The sequence below is a fragment of the Abrus precatorius genome, unplaced genomic scaffold (assembly GCF_003935025.1).
Source record: "Abrus precatorius isolate BTA unplaced genomic scaffold, Abrus_2018 Scaffold7, whole genome shotgun sequence".
NCBI lineage: Eukaryota > Viridiplantae > Streptophyta > Magnoliopsida > Fabales > Fabaceae > Abrus > Abrus precatorius.
The window spans coordinates 29,363,884-29,388,365 of NW_020874417.1; the positions used below are offsets into that span (position 1 = coordinate 29,363,884).

The window sequence follows — 24,482 nt, forward strand, 5'->3', positions numbered from 1 at the left end:
AGCCACGCGCGTGTGATTGTAATATTGCTTTGGAGAGGCCGTGTGGGTTGTTGGAATTCTCCAAAAAGCTATGCTCTGCCACTCACACATGCAAATGCAAACGGGTATGGATGCGGATGCCGATGCGTAAGATAGTGCAACAATCAAACACAGCGCACGATAGCCTTCCCCCATGCTTGGAGTTCTCTGCGCCACTCGCCCAAAACCGTGGATCTTCTCTCTCGTTCACGCGTCGCCGGCTCGTCTGGCTCACACCTCGTTCTCTCTTTCTGTCTCGCCGCCGCCGCCACGTTTCGACGGTTTCATCCGTCGCCGTCATTCCAGCGACTGTAAACTCTTCGGCTCCGGTGGCGGCGCCGCCTCAATATGGCACGCCATCATGCCACGCCGTGGTGACGGATTCCGGCGCGGAGTGGTTACAGTGCATGAGTTGAAGGGAGAGGGATCGTGGAACGTGGCTTGGGACGCCCGACCGGCGAGGTGGCTCCACCGTCCTGACTCGGCTTGGCTTCTCTTCGGCGTGTGTGCGTGCCTCGCACCTCCGGTTTGTGTCGATGTCGATTCCGAAGCGGCGCCCGGAGCTGCTGCAGTGGTCTCCGACGAGATTTGCAGGAGAGAGGAATTGGTGGATAAAGAAGAGAAGGATGAGGTTTTTGCTGATTACAGAGTAACTGGTTAGTTATATTTCGTTTGCTCTTTTTTTTTTCCTTTATTTTTAATATTATGTTTGTTAGATTGTAAGATTGTTTAAGTGGATCAGCATTTTACATTCTGTAAAAGAAGATGGATTTGTCGTGTGACTGCTTTTAGTCTTAATCTGAGTTGAGACACTTTTTAACTAATTTATGAACAATGAAATTGGATTTATGTTTCAATTGAACTGTTTTAAGTTTTTCAAATTACAGAGTATTCATTTTTGTTTAAATTTGTTTTTGTTATTGACAACATTGAAGAGTTTTAATTGAATCGATTTTATTTTTTTTATGTTTTCAGTATTTAGTTGTTTTCCTTTTTAATATCTTTTATGTTAAAAATTGCATTGATGATTTTGTTTAGCACCGAGACCAAAAGTTTGAGTGAGATTGTGTGAAAGTTAATATATTGATTTGTTTGTAAGTTATCTGGTACAGGGGTGCCTGCTGATGGTCGGTGTTTGTTTAGAGCAATAGCTCATAGTGCTTGCTTGAGAAATGGAGAAAAAGCACCTAATGAGAATGAGCAGAGGGACTTGGCTGATGAATTAAGAGCTCGAGTAAGATCAGTGTTTAGATAGATAATAAGTTTTTTGTTCTTTTCCAATTTCTTAACGTTTTTTGTGTTCCCAATTTAGGTGGTGGATGAGTTGCTAAAACGGCGAGAGGAAACAGAATGGTTAGATTTGCAAGATAAATATCACTCTCTTGGCATGTGCTTTTGTTATTTATTTTGTCTTATTTATCTGCAGGTTTATAGAAGGAGATTTTGATGCATACGTGAAGAGAATTCAACAGCCTTATGTATGGGGCGGAGAACCAGAGCTGTTAATGGCTTCGCATGTCTTGAGGTGAGTTTTATAAATGTGTCTTACTCGTATATATTATTTTATAATTGAATTTAAACATGTGTCTTGATGTATATTTTATTGACTAGAAGCTGTTTACTTAAATTTCAATTACCATCTATCGTTGGTAAGTTTAAATTGATACATCAATGATATAGAACGATGGACATAACGCTGTAGCAAATAAATTAAACAAAAATTAATCCCAAATTCTCATACACTTTATACGGTAACAGAAACAGTAAAATTAATGGATGTAAAACATGTGAATCCATCCATCACATAATAAACTATAAATTAACAAGTTTCTAGAACTAGAAAAGTTTAGGGATATTCTATGATGCAATAACTTAACCCAGAGATAATTTTTTTTTTTACATTTTCCGCTGTTCTGATTCTTCTTTATCTTGTATCTAACATGTTTTTCATAACTTGTTAGGACGCCAATATCTGTTTTCATGAGAGACCCAAGCTCAGTTGATTTGGTAAACATAGCAAAATATGGCGAAGAATATAGAAACGGCGAAGAAAATTCCATCAATGTGCTGTTTCATGGATACGGTCACTATGATATGTTAGAGAACTTGTGACCAAAGATGCATGGAAATAAACCGTTAGTACAGCGCAAAACTCACTTCCTTTAATCATATGTGATTTAAGACCTTATTACACAAGTTCCTTTTCCATTCGTTTTGAGAATATTCAAGTGAATTTAATAATTTCTAGGATTGTAGTTTTAAGTTATAGCAATTTAAGTAACATCTCTACACAATTTTTGTTTTTTTCCCTGATATTTAAATTTCAGTATAACACGATTATTATGGATTAAAAATATATAATAATAATAATTTGATAAATAATGATTTGGAATTTGTGAAGGACACTGGCAAGTGATTCATGAATTTTACTATTTTATAATATATAAGACGTATTAATTAGACTCTTTCCCTTTTCTTCAATTCCTAAAACTCTCTATAAAACTAGTATTTATTTACATATTTCTAATCTGTGCAAAATATATTGGCAATTTTTTTCTTAGATTAAGCTCACACATAATTCATTCAGTGAACTACTCGTTCCTTCGCCTCAACCCGATGTTTTGTCACCAGAAAAGTATTAAATGAGCTAGTTTTAACTAATTTAACTTTAATTCATGTAGAAATGTGGATTAGCACTAAAATATATAAGATCAAAAAGTTCATCATCTAAAAAGTCTATAGAGTTAAAAAAAAACCATTAAATTAAGTGGGCTGAAAGTAACCTATAAACTATCTTTAAAAAAATTATTATAATTTATTAAAAATATTTATTTTATATAACATTTTTTACTATAAATTTATAGATAAATAAAAATTATTTCAAATAGATAAAAAATAATTAAATTTTTATAATATTAAATATTTGGAATGAATTATTATTATTAAATACAATATAATAATTTATTATAAAACTAAGTTATATATTTATCTCATTTTTATCTGTATTATTAATAATTATTAAATTATAGTACTATTTTTTATTTATATAATTTTATAAATAATTTCTTATCATATTTTTTATAATTTTATTTGTATTTAATCATAAAATTTGTCATATTTTAATATTTTTTATTTATTTATTTTTATAAAATTATTTTAGAAGTATCATATGTTTAATAAATATTTTTAAATCTGATAAAAAAATAAATTAAATTTGTTAAGTCATCTTTTATCAAAATCTAGGTTATCATCTTTTATAATATATATATATATATATATATATATATATATATATTAATGTTTAAAATTAAAGTAATTCAATTACATGCAATGTTTGAAAAGAGATAAAACCATGTAGTTAGTTATTTGGGATAAGATGTAGGTTATAGTTAATATTAACAGTTTTAAGAATACATGACAAAACTAGAATGAAATAAATTTTTAAAAATAAAATTTATTTTAATAGTAAAAAAATAAATGAAAATTTAAAATGTTTTTTACAACAACAATAATAATAATAATAAGAAGTAGAACAAACAATATATATAGACCCCTAGCCTTTAGAACTAAAACCAAGCAACTGGCGGTAACAAAAGGCTTTATTTAAAAATTATATTGAGCATATAAAAGTATAAAAAAAAATTATTATTTTAAATATTTAACATCACTTTTAAGACTAAAATTAATAAAATTGAAATTCTTCTGATATAATTCTTAAACTTTTAGTTTTAGATAATTTACATATTTTATAATTTATTTTTATGTTTTTCTTTTTTTTATTTACCAAAAAAATTAATAAAATTGAAATAATAATAATAAGAATTTTGTTAATAAGTATTTTAAAAATATTAGTTAAAGAATTACTAAATGTTTTTCTATATTTTTTAAATAATAACAATTTATATTTTTAAAATAAAAAAAAAGTTCCATTAAACTCGGAAAATTTGAATACTTTTTATATTCGTATAATCAATCTTAAGAGTTAGCATTAAACGTAGAATCTAACTGCACGCTTCATCTATACGCATCAAAACACAAAAAGCATTTTCCAAGTTGTGAAAGGGAAAAAAGAAACAGACTTTTGGGTGAGCACACGGAAGGAATAAAGGCACCAAAGGTGACACATCCATTTGCCATTGCATCCTTCCAATCCCTGCGGTTCCTTCTTTCCTTTGCCCTTTATTGCATAAATCATTTTTTGAGTAAATTAATAAAATTAAAATATTTTTATCATAAATTATATTAATTTTCTAGTAAATTAACAAAAATTTAGAAATAATATTTTTGTTCCATTTATTTATTTTAATGTTATTGCAACAGAAATTCTAAGACATGGAGGAAGATTTTTACCAAATGCTATATGGTTGATATAACAAATTTAACAGGTGAAAACAAAAGAAACTCTGTTTTAGTTTCTTAAATATAAGCATTAATTATTTTAGTCTCTAAATTTATAAATTTTAATATTTAATCCTTTATTTTATTGACCAATAGTCCACTATGAATTCTCCTCCAGTGTAATTAAGCTATTAGTTCTTCTGCATGCTCCTTGCAAGTTTTTTAGAATGCTAAGAACAATATTTTCTTAGATATGGATTACATCTTACTTAATCTTTGTTTAAAAGAGTACAATTTAGTATTTTATAGGGCTGGTTTGAATTTATGTGACTCAATTTAGGAAGTTGCTTTTTCACCTCAATTTTTACTCTTTAAACACATTATTTATTATTATTATTTCAAAATTATCATGTAACATATCAAGAATGTATTGATAGTACTACTATTCACATGGTTTCTGTACTTATAAATTTAGGTCCAAAATTACACTAATAATGTTACTCTCTCCTTACAATTAAATTTGTAACTCAATAATTTAAATAATAAAGTTAAAATTAAAAGTTAATACACTAATATTAAAAATCTACATATATTATTAAACTAAATTTTAATTAAAAATAATATTAATATTATGACTAAATTTAAATTTTGATAAAATCTATCGTACATTCAACATGTTCTGGTAAGTTTTACAAGCCCTTTAAATTTCTAAATTTTACTTTAATATTTTTAAAGTTAAACTCTAAAAAACTTAAAAATTAAAAGAAAATAAAGATCTAGAAACGGTCGTCAAGAGGCATGGTAACATAAATAATTGCATAAGAAAAATAAGATCATCGTTGTTACATTGATTTATTTATTTTTTAATTATCATCACAATAGTATTTTTTAATAAATAAAAATTGCATTAAAAATAACTTTAAAATATCGTACGAATACTTTTTATTATTAATAATTTTAAAAAAAATTGCATTATATTACTTTTGCGGGAATACGTCCTCAGAGTTTTATTTTTATTTAGATTTTTCTTTAAAAGAAAACTGTTTTATAATGTTATTACATTATTCTTCAGAGTAAAAGAAAAAAACATGTTTAGTCAAATTCAAAAACATAATTTTAATCGTTAAAGTAAAGAATGTATTGGTTTAAGTTTTTCCGAAAAACAATAATCAGAACATGCTAAAAGGTTACGATAATTAAATGAATTTTTAAAACAAAAATAATTTACATGTGTTTCTTTTCCTTTTTTTGTTTAAAACAACATAATTTTCACTAGATACAATCTTGTTTAACTTGATTAAAATTATTATGAATGACAGTATTTTTTTTATTGATTCAAATTTAAGACCACATATTAAATTAAAAAATTTGTAAGTATTTTTTTTTGTAAAATTAAGAAAAAATTAAAAAGTATGGCAAGAATATTTTTTTGTTAATTTCTTTATTATAAGTTTGAGTTCCTTTTTTTTTAACAGAATATGTTTTAAAAATTAATTCTATTTTTTATTCTTATTAAATCACATGAGTTCTCATATATTACACTTTTAATTTTATTTTGTTAATTTTATATCATTTTTAAATATTATTTATAAATGCAATTTAAATTTTATTTCAACTTTAAGTTTTCATACATTATATCAAATAAAAACTATTTTTTAGATAAACTAAATTTTTTGCCACATGTCATTATATAAAAAGTCAAAATTAAGTGTTTTTGTTTATTCCCTTTGATGTATTTTTACTTAAAAGACAATATATTAAAGATTTTAATTAATCATACTTTTCACATTAGGACTTGTGGTTATTTGAAGACACGACTTTCATGGGATTCCATTTGGTTTGTTGATTTAGGCATAACTGTCCCCAAAATATCCTCAAAATAATGCATAGTTTATGCAAACATTTACGCAAGTAAAGTAACTCATGTCAGGCCTCAATGATTACAAAACCAACTCATGCAAGAGAGGATGTATACTATTTTCTTTATTTTTAATAATCAAAGGTAATATTAATTACTATTTTTTTTAAAAAAAAGCCACAGGTATTTTCATGTATTTAAACTTGCTCGGAGGTTATTAATTAGTATCTTTGCGACATTAATTAAAGTATTACAAGTTAAAAAATATATAAAAATAATATTTAAATTAGTATCTTTGTGACATTAATGAATGTATTAGAAGTTAAAAATATATAAAAATAATATTTAAATATACGTACATGTTTGATTTGGATTGGATTAAATTAGCTTTTAAAATTAAATAAAAATTTGATCCAATTTTTTTTTAAATTGTGCTTTTTTTCTTCTAATTTATGGTTAGTTCATCTTTCAGTATTTAATTAGTTCAACTTCAATTAGTATGCTTCTCATAGATTGTACATTTATTATTACTTAAAATAAATTTTTAAATGAAATTTAAAATTAATATTTTAAATATTAATAATAAATATATTATTACACTAAATAAAATTTAATTAAAGAGATAAAATTTTCAATTTTCAAAATCTAAATAAATAGAAGGTTGAATTAAAAAATGAAAATAAAATTAACATCTAAAAATACTCTAGTTTAAAAATTATGACTCAAAATTATATATAGAGGCAGATATTTGAATTCATTTTTTTGTAATTTATGAACACCCCTATCAAGGCAGCATAGAGGAGAAAATGATTTTGACCCTTACATAAGAGAAAATCAATTCACTTTATCTGATAAATATTGCGGTAATGATTATTATTAAATAATTAAATGAAAATATTGTTGTCATAAAAAAAGGAATCAAATATAAAATAATTAATTTCATTTAACTATTGCTGATATTATAAAGGAAAAATATTAAAAAAATTAATATACATTTAATATTTATTAAATTTATAGTTTCTATTAAATAGAAAGTTATTTATTCGTAAAACAACTACAAAGTAATAAATACATAAATTTAAAACCATTAATTAAATTATATATGTATAAGTGAATTCATTTTAATTTTTAAATTATATTAAAAATTTACCACTCGCTGTGATCTTATCCAAATGTAATTTTTAGACAATAATAATCCTAAGCTAAAAAAGAGTTTACAATCTCAATTAACTCAATCTAAAGGACAAACCTTAAATTAGGTTAATGGTTTAATTTTAATAAGAAAGGTTAAACCTTAATTTCAGCCGGGTCAAGTCTCGGGTTAAAACATTGAAAAAACTAATAAACCCGATCCAAACTAATATGTGTATATATTCACAAATTGAAGGATTCATTTGCATTCTTCATTGATTTTCCATACAATAACTCATCTTCTTCAGTCGAATTTTTGTTGCCCTCGTGATTTGCCTATGAATTGGCTATACTGAGAGTTGTTGTTCAATAGATCTCATTGCCGTTGTACTCGTAGCTCTTGCCATCTCTATGAACTTTCAATTCAAACCAAGGTATGTGTTGATGTCTTCTCATTTTCATGTTCTATTTGTTCGATTTAGCATCTATACTTTGCCCTATGTTGCCTGCATTTGTTGCATGTCTTGTTAGTGTTGTCTAAAATTTATGAGTCAACTTCTACTCTCTTTGGTGTCAACCAATCTTTTATATACAAGACTTGTACTTTTTTTTTTATTTTTCTTATTTATTTTCAATTTTTTCAAAAGATTACAATCCAATCACTTCCCTAGACCAAATTCAATTTGGGTTGGCCAATTAAAATTAGAGAATGTCTTTTCACACTCCTCTTTCTTTTTCTTTTTTTAATTCTCATCCCTTGAACATTTTCTATATTTCTAAAATATTAATCTAGAAAATGATTTACAAATCACTTTCAATTTTTTTTTCAAAAAATATCTTTTCATATTTCAAAAATTTAATTGTAAAAAATAATTTATAAATAACAAATTTAATTTTTAAAAAGTCTTTAAAATTAATTTTTCAAATAACTAGGTTAAAGATGTAAATAGAAATGAACTTAAAATTTGATCTGAACCATCTTCTATTATAACGAAAATTAAAGGTTTAATTTTATTTTTGTTTAAACAAAAATGAGCTCATTTAAGTAAAAATAAAAAAAATACACAAAACTCATTTAAATGAGTGAGTAAAAGAGGGAGTTAGAAAAGAAGAGATAAGTTGAGTATGGAAAAAAGAGAAGAAGAAATTGGACATAAAGATTGAAGGAGTGTTGAGTATGTAGGAAGAGAAAAAGTACAAGAATGAGAAAGAAAGTATAAAATTTACAAATTTAGAATTTATTTAAATAAATTTTGCATATACTTTTTTATCATTTTTGTATTTTTTATTAAATTTATTTTATTTAAGAAAAAATGAATCTAACATTGATTCCCGCTACAATAAGAGAGAATCAACATCCCTTAAAGATAAATTAAAAAAATTAAACTAACAAACAATTTTAATTGATTAGAACTTTTTTTTTTTCAAATCGACCCTCACCTTCTCGTGTACATGTCATATTCTCCTCGACTAAAAATAGAAGTACAAAATTAAATAAGAAAAAAAACCAAAATTGAAGGTACTATTAATTAATGTAAAAAAAAATTGAAAATAACACTAAGAATATAAATTCTACAACTAGATAGATAGTTCCTGGCATGAAACTTTGAACAATGTTACACGAAAATTACAAATTGTACTCATATATGTTCACCAAATACTGTATTGCGAGAGTAGTAACATCCAATATAAAGTTTTGTAACCAGTGACCAAAACAATTAATACTGTAATAACTCAAATTTACATGAAATCAGCATAGTAAATGTTATAAAATAAGGTCTGAAAGGGTAGAGACAGCTCGATTCTCTGTTTCGTAAAGTCATTAATGGGTAAGAGAATAAAAACAGAAACAAGTCATTGGAGAAGCAAAAGATAAAACCATGAACGCATGGTGTGAGTGCTCAGTTTAGATTCTTTTACACAAAGGGTGTCCCAAACTAACATGTACTTTTTTTAATATTATTTAAAACTCTTATAATCTATCGTTTTATCTTTCTCCCTCTTCTCTCTCTCTCTCTCTCTCAGACTCACTCTGTTTCCATTCCGGTAATGACTATACCTTAAGTTTTGTGAGGCGCTCAGTGCGGCTATGTACCCTTAAGGCAGATAGGTGAGCTGAGCTTCAAAAGAACATTTTTTTTAATACCATTTTTGCTATTTCGTATTAATGTTCTACATAATTAGCATACAATGAACAAAATCAAGACAAGTTTTTTCGTGTATCCTTCATTTCACAGATTCTGAAGATTCTGTTTTATATCGTTTATTGTGACAAAATCCCATATATTTATGTCGGATTTTAATCAGTCAATATAGTCAGATTCACAACTACCAATAAAAATCTTCTTTTGGTATTGTGTGCTGGACACATGTGCTTTTACTTTTAGTTAACCATTGTTATTCACCATTTCCATGTTCATGTCATTCATTTCAACATTTAAAGCAGGCATTGAATAATATGTGCCTAAGGGGAGTTTTTATTTTTATGGTTTAATATGTTGCTATGTTATCGTGTAACAGTGGCTATGCTGAGGAATGTGTTGGAAGGGTTGTGACAGGTTGAGATCAGACAATGAGTTAAAACTAAGAATTACATGAATTCATCGGGATTCGTATGATTCAGGGCAAAATCTAGATTACTTCTGAAGAAGCTGTAGAACTTGTAGCTTTGGCCTAGTCCATCAAGATCATAAAGCTTTGAAATTTCTTCAGATGGGTGAGCAACAACATAGCAGGTGAGATCCTCTATTGAATTGTTTTTTTGTGGATTCTCATGAGTTGAATACACTGTCAATGTGAATGTTGATCCTTTGTTTGATTGAATATTTGACATATTTTGAGTGGAAAGTATGTTCAGCATATAATTGGGAATAACACAAATAACCTTGTTTGCAGTTAGATATTGTACATGAACAGGTAACATGATAAACAATACCTGACAAAATTTATTTATGCTTGAAAAGTTCTTATACATCTTGTACTGAAATATGGTGTTTCTTGAGTTGGTTGGAGGCTGTTTGGTGTTAATGGCATTGCTTGTTGATCACATACATAATGTGGAACCCAAAATGGCTTACCTTCTTGTTTATCCTTCCCTTATATGTATTGGTCTTCCTCAATTCTTGATTCTACGTGCAATGTTTCATTTCTAATATCACCTACAAGTTTTAATGTAAATGTCTATGTTTTCTTTTGGTTATAGTAATTCCATCGCAATGTTTGACATATGATGGGATTCTGTTAGGGTTACATTCATTTTTCAAGTAAGTAATATAGCTATAAACGTCATTCTGATGCAGCTAATAGCAGTGACGAGTTTGATGTGATCTATGCAGAAATTTTATCTATGCTAATTGCTATTGAAATTCCATTCCTATATTGACAATAACGTTACAGAAAGTATGTTCAGAGTTGCTTTTTCCGCTTAATTGTTTGAAAAAAGGTTACACTTGTAAACAAGCATACATAGCAATTTTTTTAATAAATAAAAATAATAATAAAAACATATTAAAAAGTTATGATAATTAAATGAATCTTTGAAATCAAAATGCAAATAATGTTTTTTTTATGAACATGAGATTTTTTAAAAAATATTTTTATTTTTAGGAAAAAGTATATTTATCTACTTGTATGTTTAATCATATGTAATTTAGATTTGACTTTTGAAAATGTGCAATGTAATGTTATGTACTTTTGAAAATATATAAGAAAATTCTTCTGTTATTTAGCCATCCAATCTTTCTGTTTTCTTGGACAAAAATATTCTCATTTTTTATAGTATTTTATCTAAAAAATGAAAAAAATTAGACGGTTGAGTAACAAAAGAAATTTTTTTGTACACTTTCAAAAGTAGATGACGTATTACTCGCAAATCTAAATTACACATGACCAAACATATAAAGAGATAAAATATAAATTATGTAACTTCTCATATATTAAGTATTTATTTTTATTTTTATTAATTTTTTCCTATAAAAAAATTATTTTTTTTATAAACTAAATTTAAAAAGTATTATATTGTAATTAACCATTCTTTTATTTTTTTCTAATTTTTGTTAGTTCAATTTTATGTTATTCATACATTGCACATTTATTATTAAATTAAAATAAAATGTCCAAATATACTATATAAATATTTTTAAATATAAAGTCTATAAATTAAAAGAAAAATATTTAAATATTAATAATAAATACATTATTATATTAAATAAGACTAAATTGTCAAATGAAACAAAACAAGAATTTACATCATATAAACTATAGATTCGAACCCTCACTCGGTTTTAGGTTCACAATCGTTTTTATAGAGTAACATTCCAAAAATAAGACTAAATTAAAAAATAAATTTTAAAAAATTTAATAAAAGATTATGTTAAAAAAATAAAATCAATACCTATTTATTTAATATAACTATTGAAAATATGCTTTTTGAATCGACTAACAAGACTTTTGAATTGAATTTTTTTATATATATAATTTATGAACATCTCCTAACAAGACATAGAGAGCATACAACGATTTTGACCTTTACATAAGAGGAAATCAATTCATTTTATCTCATACATTCCTAGTATGGTAATACTTTTTATTAAATAATCAAATGAAAAGATTGTTCTCAGAAAATAAAAAGCAATCAAATCTAAAATAATTAATTTCATTTAGCTATCGTCGATATTATTTAGGAAAATTAATAATAAAAATTTAATATACGTGGAATTAGTAAATAACTAGTCTCTATTATTGAATATTGCCCATGATTGCTATATTTTCTTGGACATTCCATTTGTGCGTGTTGATCGTTTCCTGGCCTTTTCACCCCAACAATGTATATAATATAATACCAATGTAATTAAGAGGCCTTATTGTTTGAGTGGCCCTTATTAGCCCGTACTAGTTAGTACACTTGTACTTGAGCTGGAATATTGTATAAATAGGCGCATTGATTTGGTGTTTTGTAACACATGATCATATTAATATACTCTCCATTTCCTCATATCATAATGTCCTCAGTAATACCGTTTTAAACTTTCAGAATTTCAATGATGAACTTTGGAGAACAACTTTTGGGTGAAGATGATAGACAATTTGAAATGAACAATACATGGGTACCCATCACCCCAGAGAAGCTGACTCTAGTAAGATCAAATTATCAAGAACTAGGGGTACCTGGAAGCGAGTACAAGAAAGAGCAGCTGCTGCATTACCATGGAGCAGATCAGAATCTCCACCTGATAGGAGAAGCAGGTCGAACTAGAGAAAACAAAAATTTTGATGGCAACTCAGCTAATAGGACCAATGCTCTCAATCACATTGCAGGCTCTTACACCCAGGCGTGGCACTATGAGAGCAGTGGATCAAACAGTAATACCTTGGAACAGCTCCTCAAGAACAATGCAACTAAAATAGTTTCCCCTAACAGGAATTTGGATGCGAACAACATGGCAGCAAGAAATTCACTGGTACCAAAATTTTACCCTCAGGCTAGCAGTGATGTGAGTAATTCCTATGTAGGTGTACAAAGATGCAATGTCAGTTCTGCTTCAGACACTCTGCTCAAAGAAGCAAATAGATTTCTGATTCCAAATAGGAATTCTGAATTTGGTGGCAGCAACTTGAACAGCTTGCTCAACAATGACATTCACTGTTCAGTCCCATACCAACTGGATGACTTCTACTCTGAGATACCCTATGGTAACTTTCTTCTGCAAATGAAACTCAGAAATTTTAGTGCTTACAATGGCTTTCTAATGATATTCTAGCCGACTGAAACACAACGAATTTAGACAACTGAATTAGAAATATACTATTCAATTGCATATCACATGTAGCCACACAAACTGACAGGTTATATTTTTGCCAAATTAATAAATAGATAATAAACTGAATCTCCAGGGTCCATAACAGTTAATTTGCATTAAGTAATTTTATATTCAAAGATTACATTAAAAATTCAAGGGCAAATTCCATGTATCAGTAACCCAAAAGACGTTAATTTTCATAACACTGATATAAAAGTGATTATTCTTTCACAAAACATGACTTTATAAACATTGAAAATGAATGTAGACAATAGTTTCTTCAAAACTTATTTTATCTCTCTTTTACCTGCAATTGATATCCCTCACCAAATTACACAGTAAGCAGCAAAGAGAAACTATGATAAAAATTGTGGTGTTACAAACACAACTCCATTTCTTTTGGCAGTTTAAACAATACCTTTTTGCATCCATTATGATCTCAGCAATTAATGGGTTAGTGACTAAAACTGGTTTTACAGGTGATTCTTACCCCAATTATAATATGAATTATGCACCACTAGCTGAAGCTGATGCCACCACTAGTTTCAGCAATTCCCTCCAATCAATACCAACAATGGATCAGCTCGAGTTCATGAACGACCAGTTTTGTTCAATACCAGATTACACAATAGCTGAAAGCACAAGTCAGGAGAAAAACAAACAAAAAGACTTGGTTTCATCCACACAGAATGAAATTCAGGAATATTGTGATGGGCTTCTACAACAAATAGTAGATTCATCATCTGCAGCAATTTCTGCAACATATGGGGATCAAAAGAGTTCTGACAGCAATATATGTGGCAAGGAAAGTGACCTGGGATTTGACCTGAACAAAACACCTGAGCAGAAAGCACCCAAACGAAGAAAGCATAGGCCAAAAGTAATTGTAGAGGCCAAGCCCAAAAGAAATCCAAGGCATGGAACTCAGAAGACACAGATCAAGGAGAATCTGCACAGAAAGAGGAAGAATGTCCCAAACATTGCAGCAACACCGCAGATTGATGCTATAGATAAAACTGCTGATTCTACAGTTGCCACTAAAAAATCCTGCAGGAGAGCTCTAAATTTTGACTCTGAAAATAGCAGATGCCAAAGCCAGAGCAGAATAGTTTGTCAGCAGGAGATCCACAATAGAAATGAGAAAGCTTTCAGTATCACTTCAGATCACAAGGCCACAGACATGCTTGGGGGACCAACCATAACAAATGGTACAAAATCAGCTTTGCTGATCAGCCAGAATGATCAACTTACAGTACGAAACCAACAATGCCGAAACATTGATGATAATACACTTCTATTGCATGAAAAGAAAACTAATTATTTCCCATCAGAAGGGAAATTAGGCACAGTCTTGTCAGCAACTACAGAAGAACAGCAGATAGAAAAATTTCCACACACTGAAGAAAGTCTAGCACAGGGAAATTCTGATATGTGCCAGGAAGGAAATAATGGATGTATGCACCAATTTCATGCTAAGGAATTAGACTACAGCCTATTTCAATCACAAATATGTTTTGGAAACTCTCAGAACACCGGAGAACTGATTTGTCAGAATACCCTTCAATTGCAGACTAACATTGTATCTGATTCCATTGAAGGAAAGGGTTCCAAGAGAACATATTATAACAGCATTAAGAACCAACATGACTCAGCCAGAAATCCACATGATATTTCCTTGTGTCAAGAGAGTTTACATGCAGATGGCAATAAAAAGCAGAAGAATAAAAATACTCAAAAGAAAGTCAATATAAACATCTGTGGAAGGTCCTCCGGTCAAATAATGTCTAAAGGGAAATCACAGAAAGCAAGAATTAAAGAAAAAAATGGATTTCAATCAGAGTCTAATGAAGGAATGCCAAACATCTGTATTGAAAGGAAAAGATTTGTAGAGCAGCAAAACAATGGAGCCAGCACTGGTGAATGCTTTGCTATCCCAAGTTATGCATGCTTTGTAAAGGAATGGTCTTTTCAGTATACATATAATGACAATGATCTGTTTCTTAATTTTCAGGAGAACCGCACCAGATATGCTCCACTCTGATAGATGAGATAATTTGTCAACTGAATGGTCTCAACCTTGGGAAGAGCAACTTATCAGACATTGAAGCACAAAAGGCACTTGTCCCATATAACGGAGATGGTTCAATTGTACCCTACCAGCAATTTGAATTAACAAAAAGACAAAAACCAAGGCCTAAAGTGGATCTTGACTCAGAAACAGAGAGAATCTGGAAACTGTTGATGGGCAAGGAAGGAAGTGAAGGCATTGAAGGAATTGACAAGGAAAAGGAGAAGTGGTGGGAAGAAGAAAGAAATGTTTTTCATGGACGAGTTGATTCCTTCATTGCACGGATGCATCTTATTCAAGGTATGATACATCATACCCAAACATCAAGTACCAAGAATCCGAAAACGTGCTAACACTACATGAGCTCAAGAGACATTCTTTACTTTCTGTAATGTCTACAACCATTTCTGTTTCTTCGCAAGTTATAATAATTGACATTAAACTTCTCATTAGAATGTTCCTAGATATATTTGTAAGTGTTAGAACTAATTCAGGCTAGGAAGAGAGAGAGATGGTAAATGATAGCTTATTGAATGTATGATAAGATGAAAGTCATACCTTACACTAAATTAATCCTGCTGTCACATAATAATTAGGTCGAGCACTAGTACTACTGGCTCAAGCCACTTATATCAAGACTAATAACCATAATATCCTAACAGCATTCTTTCTTAAAAAATAGTTTAAAACATAAAAGAAAAGAAACATGTCAAGGCACACAAACATGAATGGACAACAAAATCAGATATTTTCACCAACAGCTCTTCAGCATATTTATTAATAGCAAAAACAGAGGATAACAATTTATAAAAAATGTTCACTTTATTGCAAAATTATTCACCTGTCAACATATATTTATAAGATGAAATACACCTCTGCAGGAGATAGACGTTTTTCAAAATGGAAAGGATCTGTTGTTGACTCAGTGATAGGTGTTTTCCTCACTCAGAATGTTTCAGACCATCTTTCAAGGTAAGCTAAATATCAGTGATAGGTGTTTTCTTTACTTGGGAAGCTTCACCAAAATATCAAATACTAGTGCAAGATGATATGCAACCTTGCCAAAAAATTATGCTTCTTTTCTTTCTTTGCAGCTCTGCCTTTATGTCCCTGACAGCAAGGTTTCCTCTCAAGTCAAAAAGCAGCAACACATCATATGATATTGTTGCCATAGATGCATTGCTTGAAGAAGCAGAACTCTGGATATTAAATCCAGCTGATACAATAACATCAATTGGAAGAGGGACATTAAATCAGCCAACCTATCATCTTGGCTTTGAGACATCCCATCATACAAGAGAGCTTTGGAGAGAGAGTGAAACCCCAAGGACAAGACAAAACCTAATAAAGCTAAATAATCAGAGCTCAGAGGAAGAATTTTTATCATCGCAAGATTCACTTGATTCCTCAATCACTCAAGATGCCAGAATTAGATGCTCTTCAGGATCCAACTCAGAATCAGAAGGACTTGACAGTAGGTGTGAACCAAGACTGACTCAGCTTTTAACTTCAACAACTTCTTTACAGGTAGGAAGGACCGCTATGTTCCAGGAATTTTATAACAGTGTAAATGGGGTGTCACTGTTTGAGGAGAGAACCAAAGATGAAAAGCTGCATCAAACTGAACACATGAAAAAAAATTGTGGAGTAGGCAGAAACAATATTCACTCAGCATTCAGTCATCCCAGCAACTTTATTTATCCACAAAAGCAACCACCGGTATTTCCTGCAACTGATTATGAGTTACATCACCCAGACACACAGGGGCTGCAGACTTTTCAATTGAATTGTGGGGAGTCTTCAAGGACTGAAACTGTTTCTGCATACAGTAAATTCCAGGACAACGATTGTGGGAGATTTGGCATTAGGGAAGTAGGAGATAGTGCAGATAACTATAAAGAGATGCAGTTTGGAAATGGAACTCTAGGGTCTCCAGAATTACCGACAATTAGCCCTTATGGACCATTGTGCAGGCATTTAGGCCTTCCAGAAGATACTTCTCAATCAAGACCTCAGACAAATCATAAGCAACCTTCATCGAACCATCATCTTGTAGGTCAGGAAACCATAGAATCAGAAAGTGGGCCATATACGAAGTCACTAAACACTTCTCACATATTGGGCAGAGGGCAAGATGTTGTAGTGAATGATCGCTGCACTATTTCTGAACATGCAGAAGGTGGACTTGACAGTGAAAAAATGATATCTGCTGCAAGAAGGCAAGGATGCTCAGACAATGGTAGGGCTAAATCAGAGCCACAGAAGAAAAAGAGAAAAATCAAGGTTTTAAAAGAAAGGAAAGTGAAACCTGAGACACAGAAAAAGCCTGCAGAAGACTGGGACAAACTAAGAAAGGATGTACAGGCAAATGGGACAGAGATAGACAGAAGCAAAGATACAATGGATTCACTGGACTACGAGGCAGTAAGATGTGCCTCTGTTAAAGAGATATCTGAAGCTATTAAAGAACGAGGGATGAACAACATGCTAGCAGAACGAATCAAGGTATATTCAACAAAGCAAGTTTATATTGAACACTGATTTTTGGCCAAAATATTATTAGACAAGTACTTCTATTATATTTCAGGAATTCCTGAACAGATTGGTTACAGAACATGGACGCATTGATCTTGAATGGTTAAGACATGTTCCCCCAGATAAAGCAAAGTAAGCCATTTTATTTCTTATATCACCATTCATATCCTAAGAAAGCCCCCATGTAGCAGTAGCAGACACTGGCTGCAAATAACAGCTTATAATGCAAATTAACCATGTCCTATCTATATGCTTTAACATCAAATGCAGGGACTACCTTCTAAGCATACGAGGACTGGGGTTAAAAAGTGTGGAATGTGTACGACTTCTGACACTTCATCATATTGCTTTCCCAGTAAGGCTTATTCAAAACCCATTCACTGCTTACTAGCCAATCCAAATCCATAAAAAGCTTTGCAATAACATGTTGCCATGAATCATGCCTTGAAGGTTGACACCAATGTTGGAAGGATAGCTGTTAGACTTGGATGGGTCCCTCTCCAACCACTTCCAGAAACACTTCAGTTACACCTCCTCGAACTGTAAGTATCTAATGCCAAACAGCAAAGATTTAAATGTATCATAGATAAAAGCTGCCAACTGCTGTGCCATGTAGGTATCCAGTGCTGGAATCAATTCAGAAGTATCTCTGGCCAAGATTGTGCAAACTTGATCAAAGAACCTTGTAAAACCATAACTCCACAACACTGTGCATTAGAAATAGCTGCTTTATTATGTTATGCTTAAATCTCTAACAGATATATAAATGGAATGCAGGTATGAGCTACACTACCAAATGATTACGTTTGGGAAGGTATACATAATATTTTTTTCACATTTGTGATAACATTCAGGGAACGGACACAATTTTAAAACTATTTTTGCTTCACAAGCATCAGAAAGGAGGTTAAGATTAATTCATGCTCAAAATATGTAGGTTTTCTGCACCAAGAAAAAACCAAATTGCAATGCGTGCCCAATGAGAGCAGAATGCAGACATTTTGCAAGTGCGTTTGCAAGGTTAGTTACTAAATATGTCAGTTTGTGTTACCTGCTTCCATCGATGTAATGCAAAATGCATGTAAAGCTATATATTAAACTATTAAAATTCTTGAGATACGAAAATCAATTCACAAATGTGTACAAAATTACATCTTCTTTGAGATTTGAAATCCAAAGCCAATTCAAAGGAACACAGCCAAACATGTAAAAACTAAAATATTATAACCACATCATTTAGATGAAAGAATAAAATATCAAAGAAACTTCAAAACAAGGACAGACAGTTTTTATTTATATTCTAGCATTACAAAAAATAAGATCCAGATATTAAATAAGTTATCAGGTCTGATTGTGGGTCTTAAAGCAAAATTAGCAGTCAAATTAGTTGTTTCATCAGTTTTCATGCAAATCAACCACCAAATATTTTAGAGTTCGTATGCACTTATTTAAACCCCTCATCATCTCCATCATTCAAAGTCAAGGCTCAATTCATCCTTTGGCCCCTTGTGCTTTAATGTACATTCTGAGTTCCTCTATCAAATTTTTCTTTGCAATGTTGTTTTCAGTTTCCTCTTACTTTAAACTTAGGATCCCCATCCTGTTGCTCATGATTCCAGTACTACACTATGGTTATTGGTGCAGTCAGTTTAGAAAATTTTGCACATCCACAATGGTTTTATTCCTTTACAGGGTAACTTTTGTTCTGGACTATTGACCAACGAATGATATCAACTTATTATCAAAAAGCAAAAGGCCACAATGTCAAATAAATTGTTTCAGCAGCATGACAGATGACATTTCCAAAATCTTAACATCACCCATCTCGACAAGTCCAAAGTAGATCCTATATGCCACAGTCAAATTTTGAAGCCTCTAAAATCATAAGTTCAAGAAGAAATATAAGGCTAACAACAAGCTATTGTTGAAAACAACCAGATAAACAAGCAAAAATGAAGTGTTCGTTTCAACTGCATCATTAGCATATAGTGCATCAGATACCTATTTCATTTTATAAGCCAACTAACCCTTTCAGTACAGTGCACGGCTTGCCTTGCCTGGACCAGAAGAGAAACGCATTGTGAGTATGCATGTTCCCATTGCAGCAGAGAGAAACTGTTATGTCAATAAGAACCCTGTGATCCTACCTCTCCCCGAGAACAACTTGATCAGAGAAGTAAGTCCTGAAAGTGGACAGTGCGAACCAATCATTGAAGAACCAGCAACACCTGAACAAGAGTGGACAGAGGAATTAGACAGTGACATTGAGGACTTCTTTAGGGAGGATCCTGATGAAATTCCTACTATCAACCTCAATATCAGAGAGTTTGCAATGAATGTACAGAACTGCTTGCAAGAATACAAGGAGCATCATGAAGGTGATGTGTCTAAGGCACTTGTTGCCTTGACTCCACAGTCTGCTTCTATCCCTACACCAAAACTGAAGAATGTGAGTCGGCTAAGAACAGAACACCACGTGTAAGTAGATTCTAGTATTGCTTGTAGCAACATAAATCTTGACAGAAAAACACATCTAACAAAAAACAGTCATGCTCTCTTCAAGCTGAGAAACCTATTTAGTGTGCTTAAAAAATTATTTTGCAGTACAATTAGCTGTAAAGACTATACAGCAGCTAATCACCCACAAGCACTTACAGTTCCTTGATAAAATTAGATCTGCACCTTTATAAAGATAATTTTGTCAGATTTCTACGTAGTTTAAGTATGTTGACAATGCAAAGCTTTTGGCTATATATTCACAAATACAAGTCCAAATGATAAGATGTGTGACACCTCTTTATTTTCAAGACCTAGCAAAAGTATTTCTGGGAGGTTTTTTTACTTGGCCTCACTACAGTAGTTGTCATAACTAGCATACTTGGAGTGAATTACTTGACTCTCTAGTTTCTAGATTAGGTGGCAGGTCAGTTTTTGAATGGAAATCTAAATCATGCTTTCTAACACCTCCCTGATTGATGCAGATATGAACTTCCAGATTCACACCCTCTCTTGGAAAAGGTCGGTGATTCTTTTCTTTATACTGCAACATGCAGTTATCAGCTTACAGAATTTTTTCTTATCTTGGTCTACTTAATAAATTTTACAGATGGATAAACGGGAACCTGATGACCCAAGCCCATATCTTCTTGCAATATGGACACCAGGTTAGCAAAAGACAACAGTCTGCAAAAGCTACCTTTTTACTTATATCCATGCTCAATAGACAGATTGGAAAGTAAAAGTGAAGCACATGCAAGATTATAATCATTTCTAAGATAGGTTAAAGTCAAAGAACAACACAGTCACTCATCTATATTTATGAATTATGACATTGAACATTAGGTGAGACTGCAAATTCCATAGAACCACCAGAAAGAAAGTGTGACTCCCAAGACTCGACCAACCTGTGCCATGACAAGACATGCTTTTCATGCAACAGCATTAGAGAAGCTAATTCACAAACAGTGAGAGGAACACTTCTGGTAAAGATTATTTGTGGATACAGAAGGATTAAAGTCACTATTTTCTTGACTTTCATTTTCTTTAACTTAAACAAATATTTTCCCATATGTAGATACCTTGTAGGACAGCAACTAGGGGAAGCTTTCCACTGAATGGGACTTACTTTCAAGTTAATGAGGTATGTGTAATAAAGGCTTTGTTAATATTTGATAACTTTAGCAAGTCTACCCTTATTTTAAATTTCATTATTCACTAACAAGATTCATAAACAACTTATTATCATGAAGTTATTTGCGGATCATGCATCCAGCATTCAACCCATTGATATCCCTAGGTCATGGATATGGAATTTGCCAAGGAGGACAGTATACTTTGGGACCTCTGTATCATCAATTTTCAGAGGTAGAAAAACTCTATATGCTCATCTACTACATGTTTATTCTAAACCAGTTTATCACATAATAGAATTGTACTCACCATAAATATTTATTTCTACTAGGCCTCTCAACCCAAGAAATTCAGTACTGCTTTTGGAGAGGTAGGCAGACTACTTTAAAATGTTTGCTTTATTTCTTCTTTTGTCCTGCTAGACATACTGATAACAGAGGAAAGAACAAATCCTTCCAACTGATAAGAAGGAAATACATGGTGTACCAAAATCTAAAATTACCAAACCTATATTGTTGAGAACTGCAAGTGAGTAATGCATACAAATGACAGTTATAAGCAACTGTCATTACATTTTTAATGCCATATTTAAACCATCACCTATACTCAAACAATTCAAGAAACATGCAAATACCTTCTCCAATCAGTGATTAATTCCCATATGCAGCTACAGAGTATCAGTGTTCAATCTTGTCATTCTTGTTAACAATTTCTTGTTTCATTTCAGGATTTGTTTGTGTCAGGGGATTTGATCAACAGAGCCGTGCACCCCGTCCTCTCCAAGCCAGACTGCATTTTACCGCAAATAGGTTAGCAAAGAAAGAAAAAAGAAAAATATGATAATGGGACCTGTTCAAGAATCAAGATATTTACCAGAAAAAGCTAGTCTTGAAGATCCAACTTTCCTAAGACCAGAGGGGATTGCCGCCTGCATGGCAGGGGATCATCAATGCATGCCTTTGCACCTTCAACTATTCTTTCTCTAACATGAAACAAATACACAGCATGTCATAAAGTATCCAAGTTTTCAGCTTAGGAAATGAAATTCCATAAATAGTGAGATTGACCAGTAAATCATCTATGTTCAGGCATGAAACAGCCACTTGTTAAAATCATGCTGACATTAATCAAAATCAATTGTAATTATTGCATTATTATCAATCGAAGAATTCATTGATAATAAACAGAAAATGCACCAATCAATCACATAAGTTTATTACTGCATGTCAAGTAACTTTGACTTTGGATTATTTCCATACACTGCACATGTATTTGACAGGAAATATCACAAGCAGCGGAATAAAAATGGTACATCATATTCAATTAACCGGTTAACCACTCAAGAGAGATAGTCACTATGAGAGGACTGCAATCACTTCGGACAAAGGCAATAATCATCTATACAATCCAATTATAATTTGAGGAGTATCTAGCTATTGAGAAACCCAGCTCATCTTAATTATGAACAAATTCAAGACAACCAATGGCTGTCTTACAAGTACAAAACCTGGTCCATCAAACAATAATTCTATCACAATTTTTAACAAAAATAATAATGATAGATAAATACCCCAGTTGTCATTCAAAACAGAAAGAATTGTTTTTACATGGAAATTTCCAATAGATAGGTCCATTCAAAGATTCAATACAGCAAAAGAAACATAATTTGCAATACAAGAGCAACAATACAGAAAATTCCATCTGATTATATTGCAGCTATTATTAATTGGCATATCTAACTGTTGAACATGGAGGGGGAGATTGAGAGAGAGAGAGAGAGAGAGAGAGAGAGAGAGAATAATCTTTTAGTGAGAATCTAGAGAAGGAAAACTATTTTCTTGTTCAAGAACATGTAATGTTGTTCTTCATATCATCCAAATATATAATCTCCTAATAGACTTAGAGGAGACTTTATTGCTATCAAAATGGGATACAATCTGTGAGTCAACCTGGCTCATGGTAGATACGATGTAAACTATGAAGCATCAATACTTATGTTTGCTTCGAGTATTCATATCGGATATATATCAAACACCCATACTCTCATATACTTCACCTATACATATTTACCAAGTACCCAAGCCTTTAAAAAAAGTTACAAAAATCTAATACAATCAAATATGAGACATATGAGCATGTAAAAGATAGAAACATGAAACCTGGTTTCTTGATGAACTAGAAATGGAAGCTATCCACTTAATGGATGATGCCCAAGGAAGGAATGAGATCAATATTGTTCCTATTTGTAGGCATCAGACAATAATTAATGATGACATTGATTTATAATTGTGTTGCTTCTAGTAATGTTGAATAAGTATGTTCTTAATTTAAATTTGAAAAATTGTAATCATATATTTAATGCATAGTAGTCAATCCCGAATAGCAGCACGGAACAGTCAATCTCAAAAACTCTATAGTGGGGATAGCGGTAGCGGGATGAACGCTATTCTGAATTTTAATACACACATATACATGCTGAAAAATATATAATTAATACACAAATTTGGAACAAAATAAAAAAGGAAAACTCAAATCAGAAAAGAAAATAAATAACAAACAGCGAAGGGTGTAGAAACAGTCATTACTTCTACTTTAAGCTTTGAAATTTGAAACAACAAAGTAGGAGAATCAAAATAGAAAAGGAAATCAAATAGAAAAAAAAAATGTCCAATCACCGGAAAATATGCATGTTCGCCGAAAAGTTTCGGAGATATAGAAGATGACAGGAAAATATCTGGGTGACAATAGAAGTTTCGCTGAATTTGAAAAAGATGACTGAAAACAATTTGGGTCACGTTGGAAGCTTAATTAGAGGTGAAGAAAATGAACAGAAAACGTCTTTGTTGCGTCAAAAGCCTCACCAAAGATGCAGGCCACTAGAAGCAGTGGAATCATAGAGAACAAAGATGAAATAAGAGGAAAAATAATAGAGAGCTGAGAGATGGAAATGAGAAGCTTAGGGCTACAAAAGAGGAAGGGAGAATATATAAAAAAATAAAAAGGGGGCAAAATCCTAAGATTGTCACTCTTAAAAGTCACCTAACATTCAGAAATAGAGGGCAAGTTTGGAATTTCAACAAGAATAGAATAACATCTGCGATTTCCA

The 24,482-nt window shown here is 31.2% G+C and overlaps 2 protein-coding genes across 2 annotated transcripts; both read left to right on the forward strand.

Annotated features, from left to right (window-relative positions):
- Positions 1-2,306, forward strand: LOC113872914. The gene is made up of 5 exons (XM_027510800.1): positions 1-674; positions 1,131-1,252; positions 1,331-1,371; positions 1,445-1,543; positions 1,980-2,306. The coding sequence occupies exons 1-5, from the start codon at positions 173-175 to the stop codon at positions 2,128-2,130; spliced, it is 915 nt and encodes a 304-aa protein (XP_027366601.1). The 5' UTR covers positions 1-172; the 3' UTR covers positions 2,131-2,306.
- A 6,839-nt stretch (positions 2,307-9,145) lies between these two features.
- Positions 9,146-22,728, forward strand: LOC113871747 (protein ROS1-like). The gene is made up of 22 exons (XM_027508848.1): positions 9,146-9,455; positions 9,866-10,080; positions 12,378-13,036; positions 13,623-15,059; positions 15,155-15,511; positions 16,093-16,183; positions 16,306-17,716; positions 17,799-17,878; positions 18,017-18,101; positions 18,197-18,288; positions 18,363-18,431; positions 18,524-18,560; positions 18,684-18,766; positions 19,787-20,224; positions 20,728-20,764; positions 20,853-20,910; positions 21,089-21,228; positions 21,321-21,386; positions 21,496-21,610; positions 21,708-21,746; positions 22,104-22,185; positions 22,656-22,728. Exons 2-22 carry the CDS (start codon positions 10,058-10,060, stop codon positions 22,726-22,728), a joined length of 5,472 nt encoding a protein of 1,823 aa, XP_027364649.1. The 5' UTR covers positions 9,146-9,455; positions 9,866-10,057.
- The last annotated feature ends 1,754 nt before the right edge of the window (positions 22,729-24,482 follow it).

Excerpts from the sequence above, each read along its gene's own strand:
- LOC113872914 (XM_027510800.1), top strand. The coding sequence starts at position 173 with ATGCTTGGAGTTCTCTGCGCCACTCGCCCAAAACCGTGGATCTTCTCT. Across the intron at positions 1,253-1,330 it reads CTGATGAATTAAGAGCTCGA|GTGGTGGATGAGTTGCTAAA; the intron begins GTAAGATCAGTG and ends TTCCCAATTTAG. Across the intron at positions 1,372-1,444 it reads CGGCGAGAGGAAACAGAATG|GTTTATAGAAGGAGATTTTG; the intron begins GTTAGATTTGCA and ends ATTTATCTGCAG.
- LOC113871747 (XM_027508848.1), top strand. The coding sequence starts at position 10,058 with ATGGGTGAGCAACAACATAGCAG. Across the intron at positions 10,081-12,377 it reads GGTGAGCAACAACATAGCAG|AATTTCAATGATGAACTTTG; the intron begins GTGAGATCCTCT and ends TTAAACTTTCAG. Across the intron at positions 20,911-21,088 it reads TCTTGCAATATGGACACCAG|GTGAGACTGCAAATTCCATA; the intron begins GTTAGCAAAAGA and ends ATTGAACATTAG.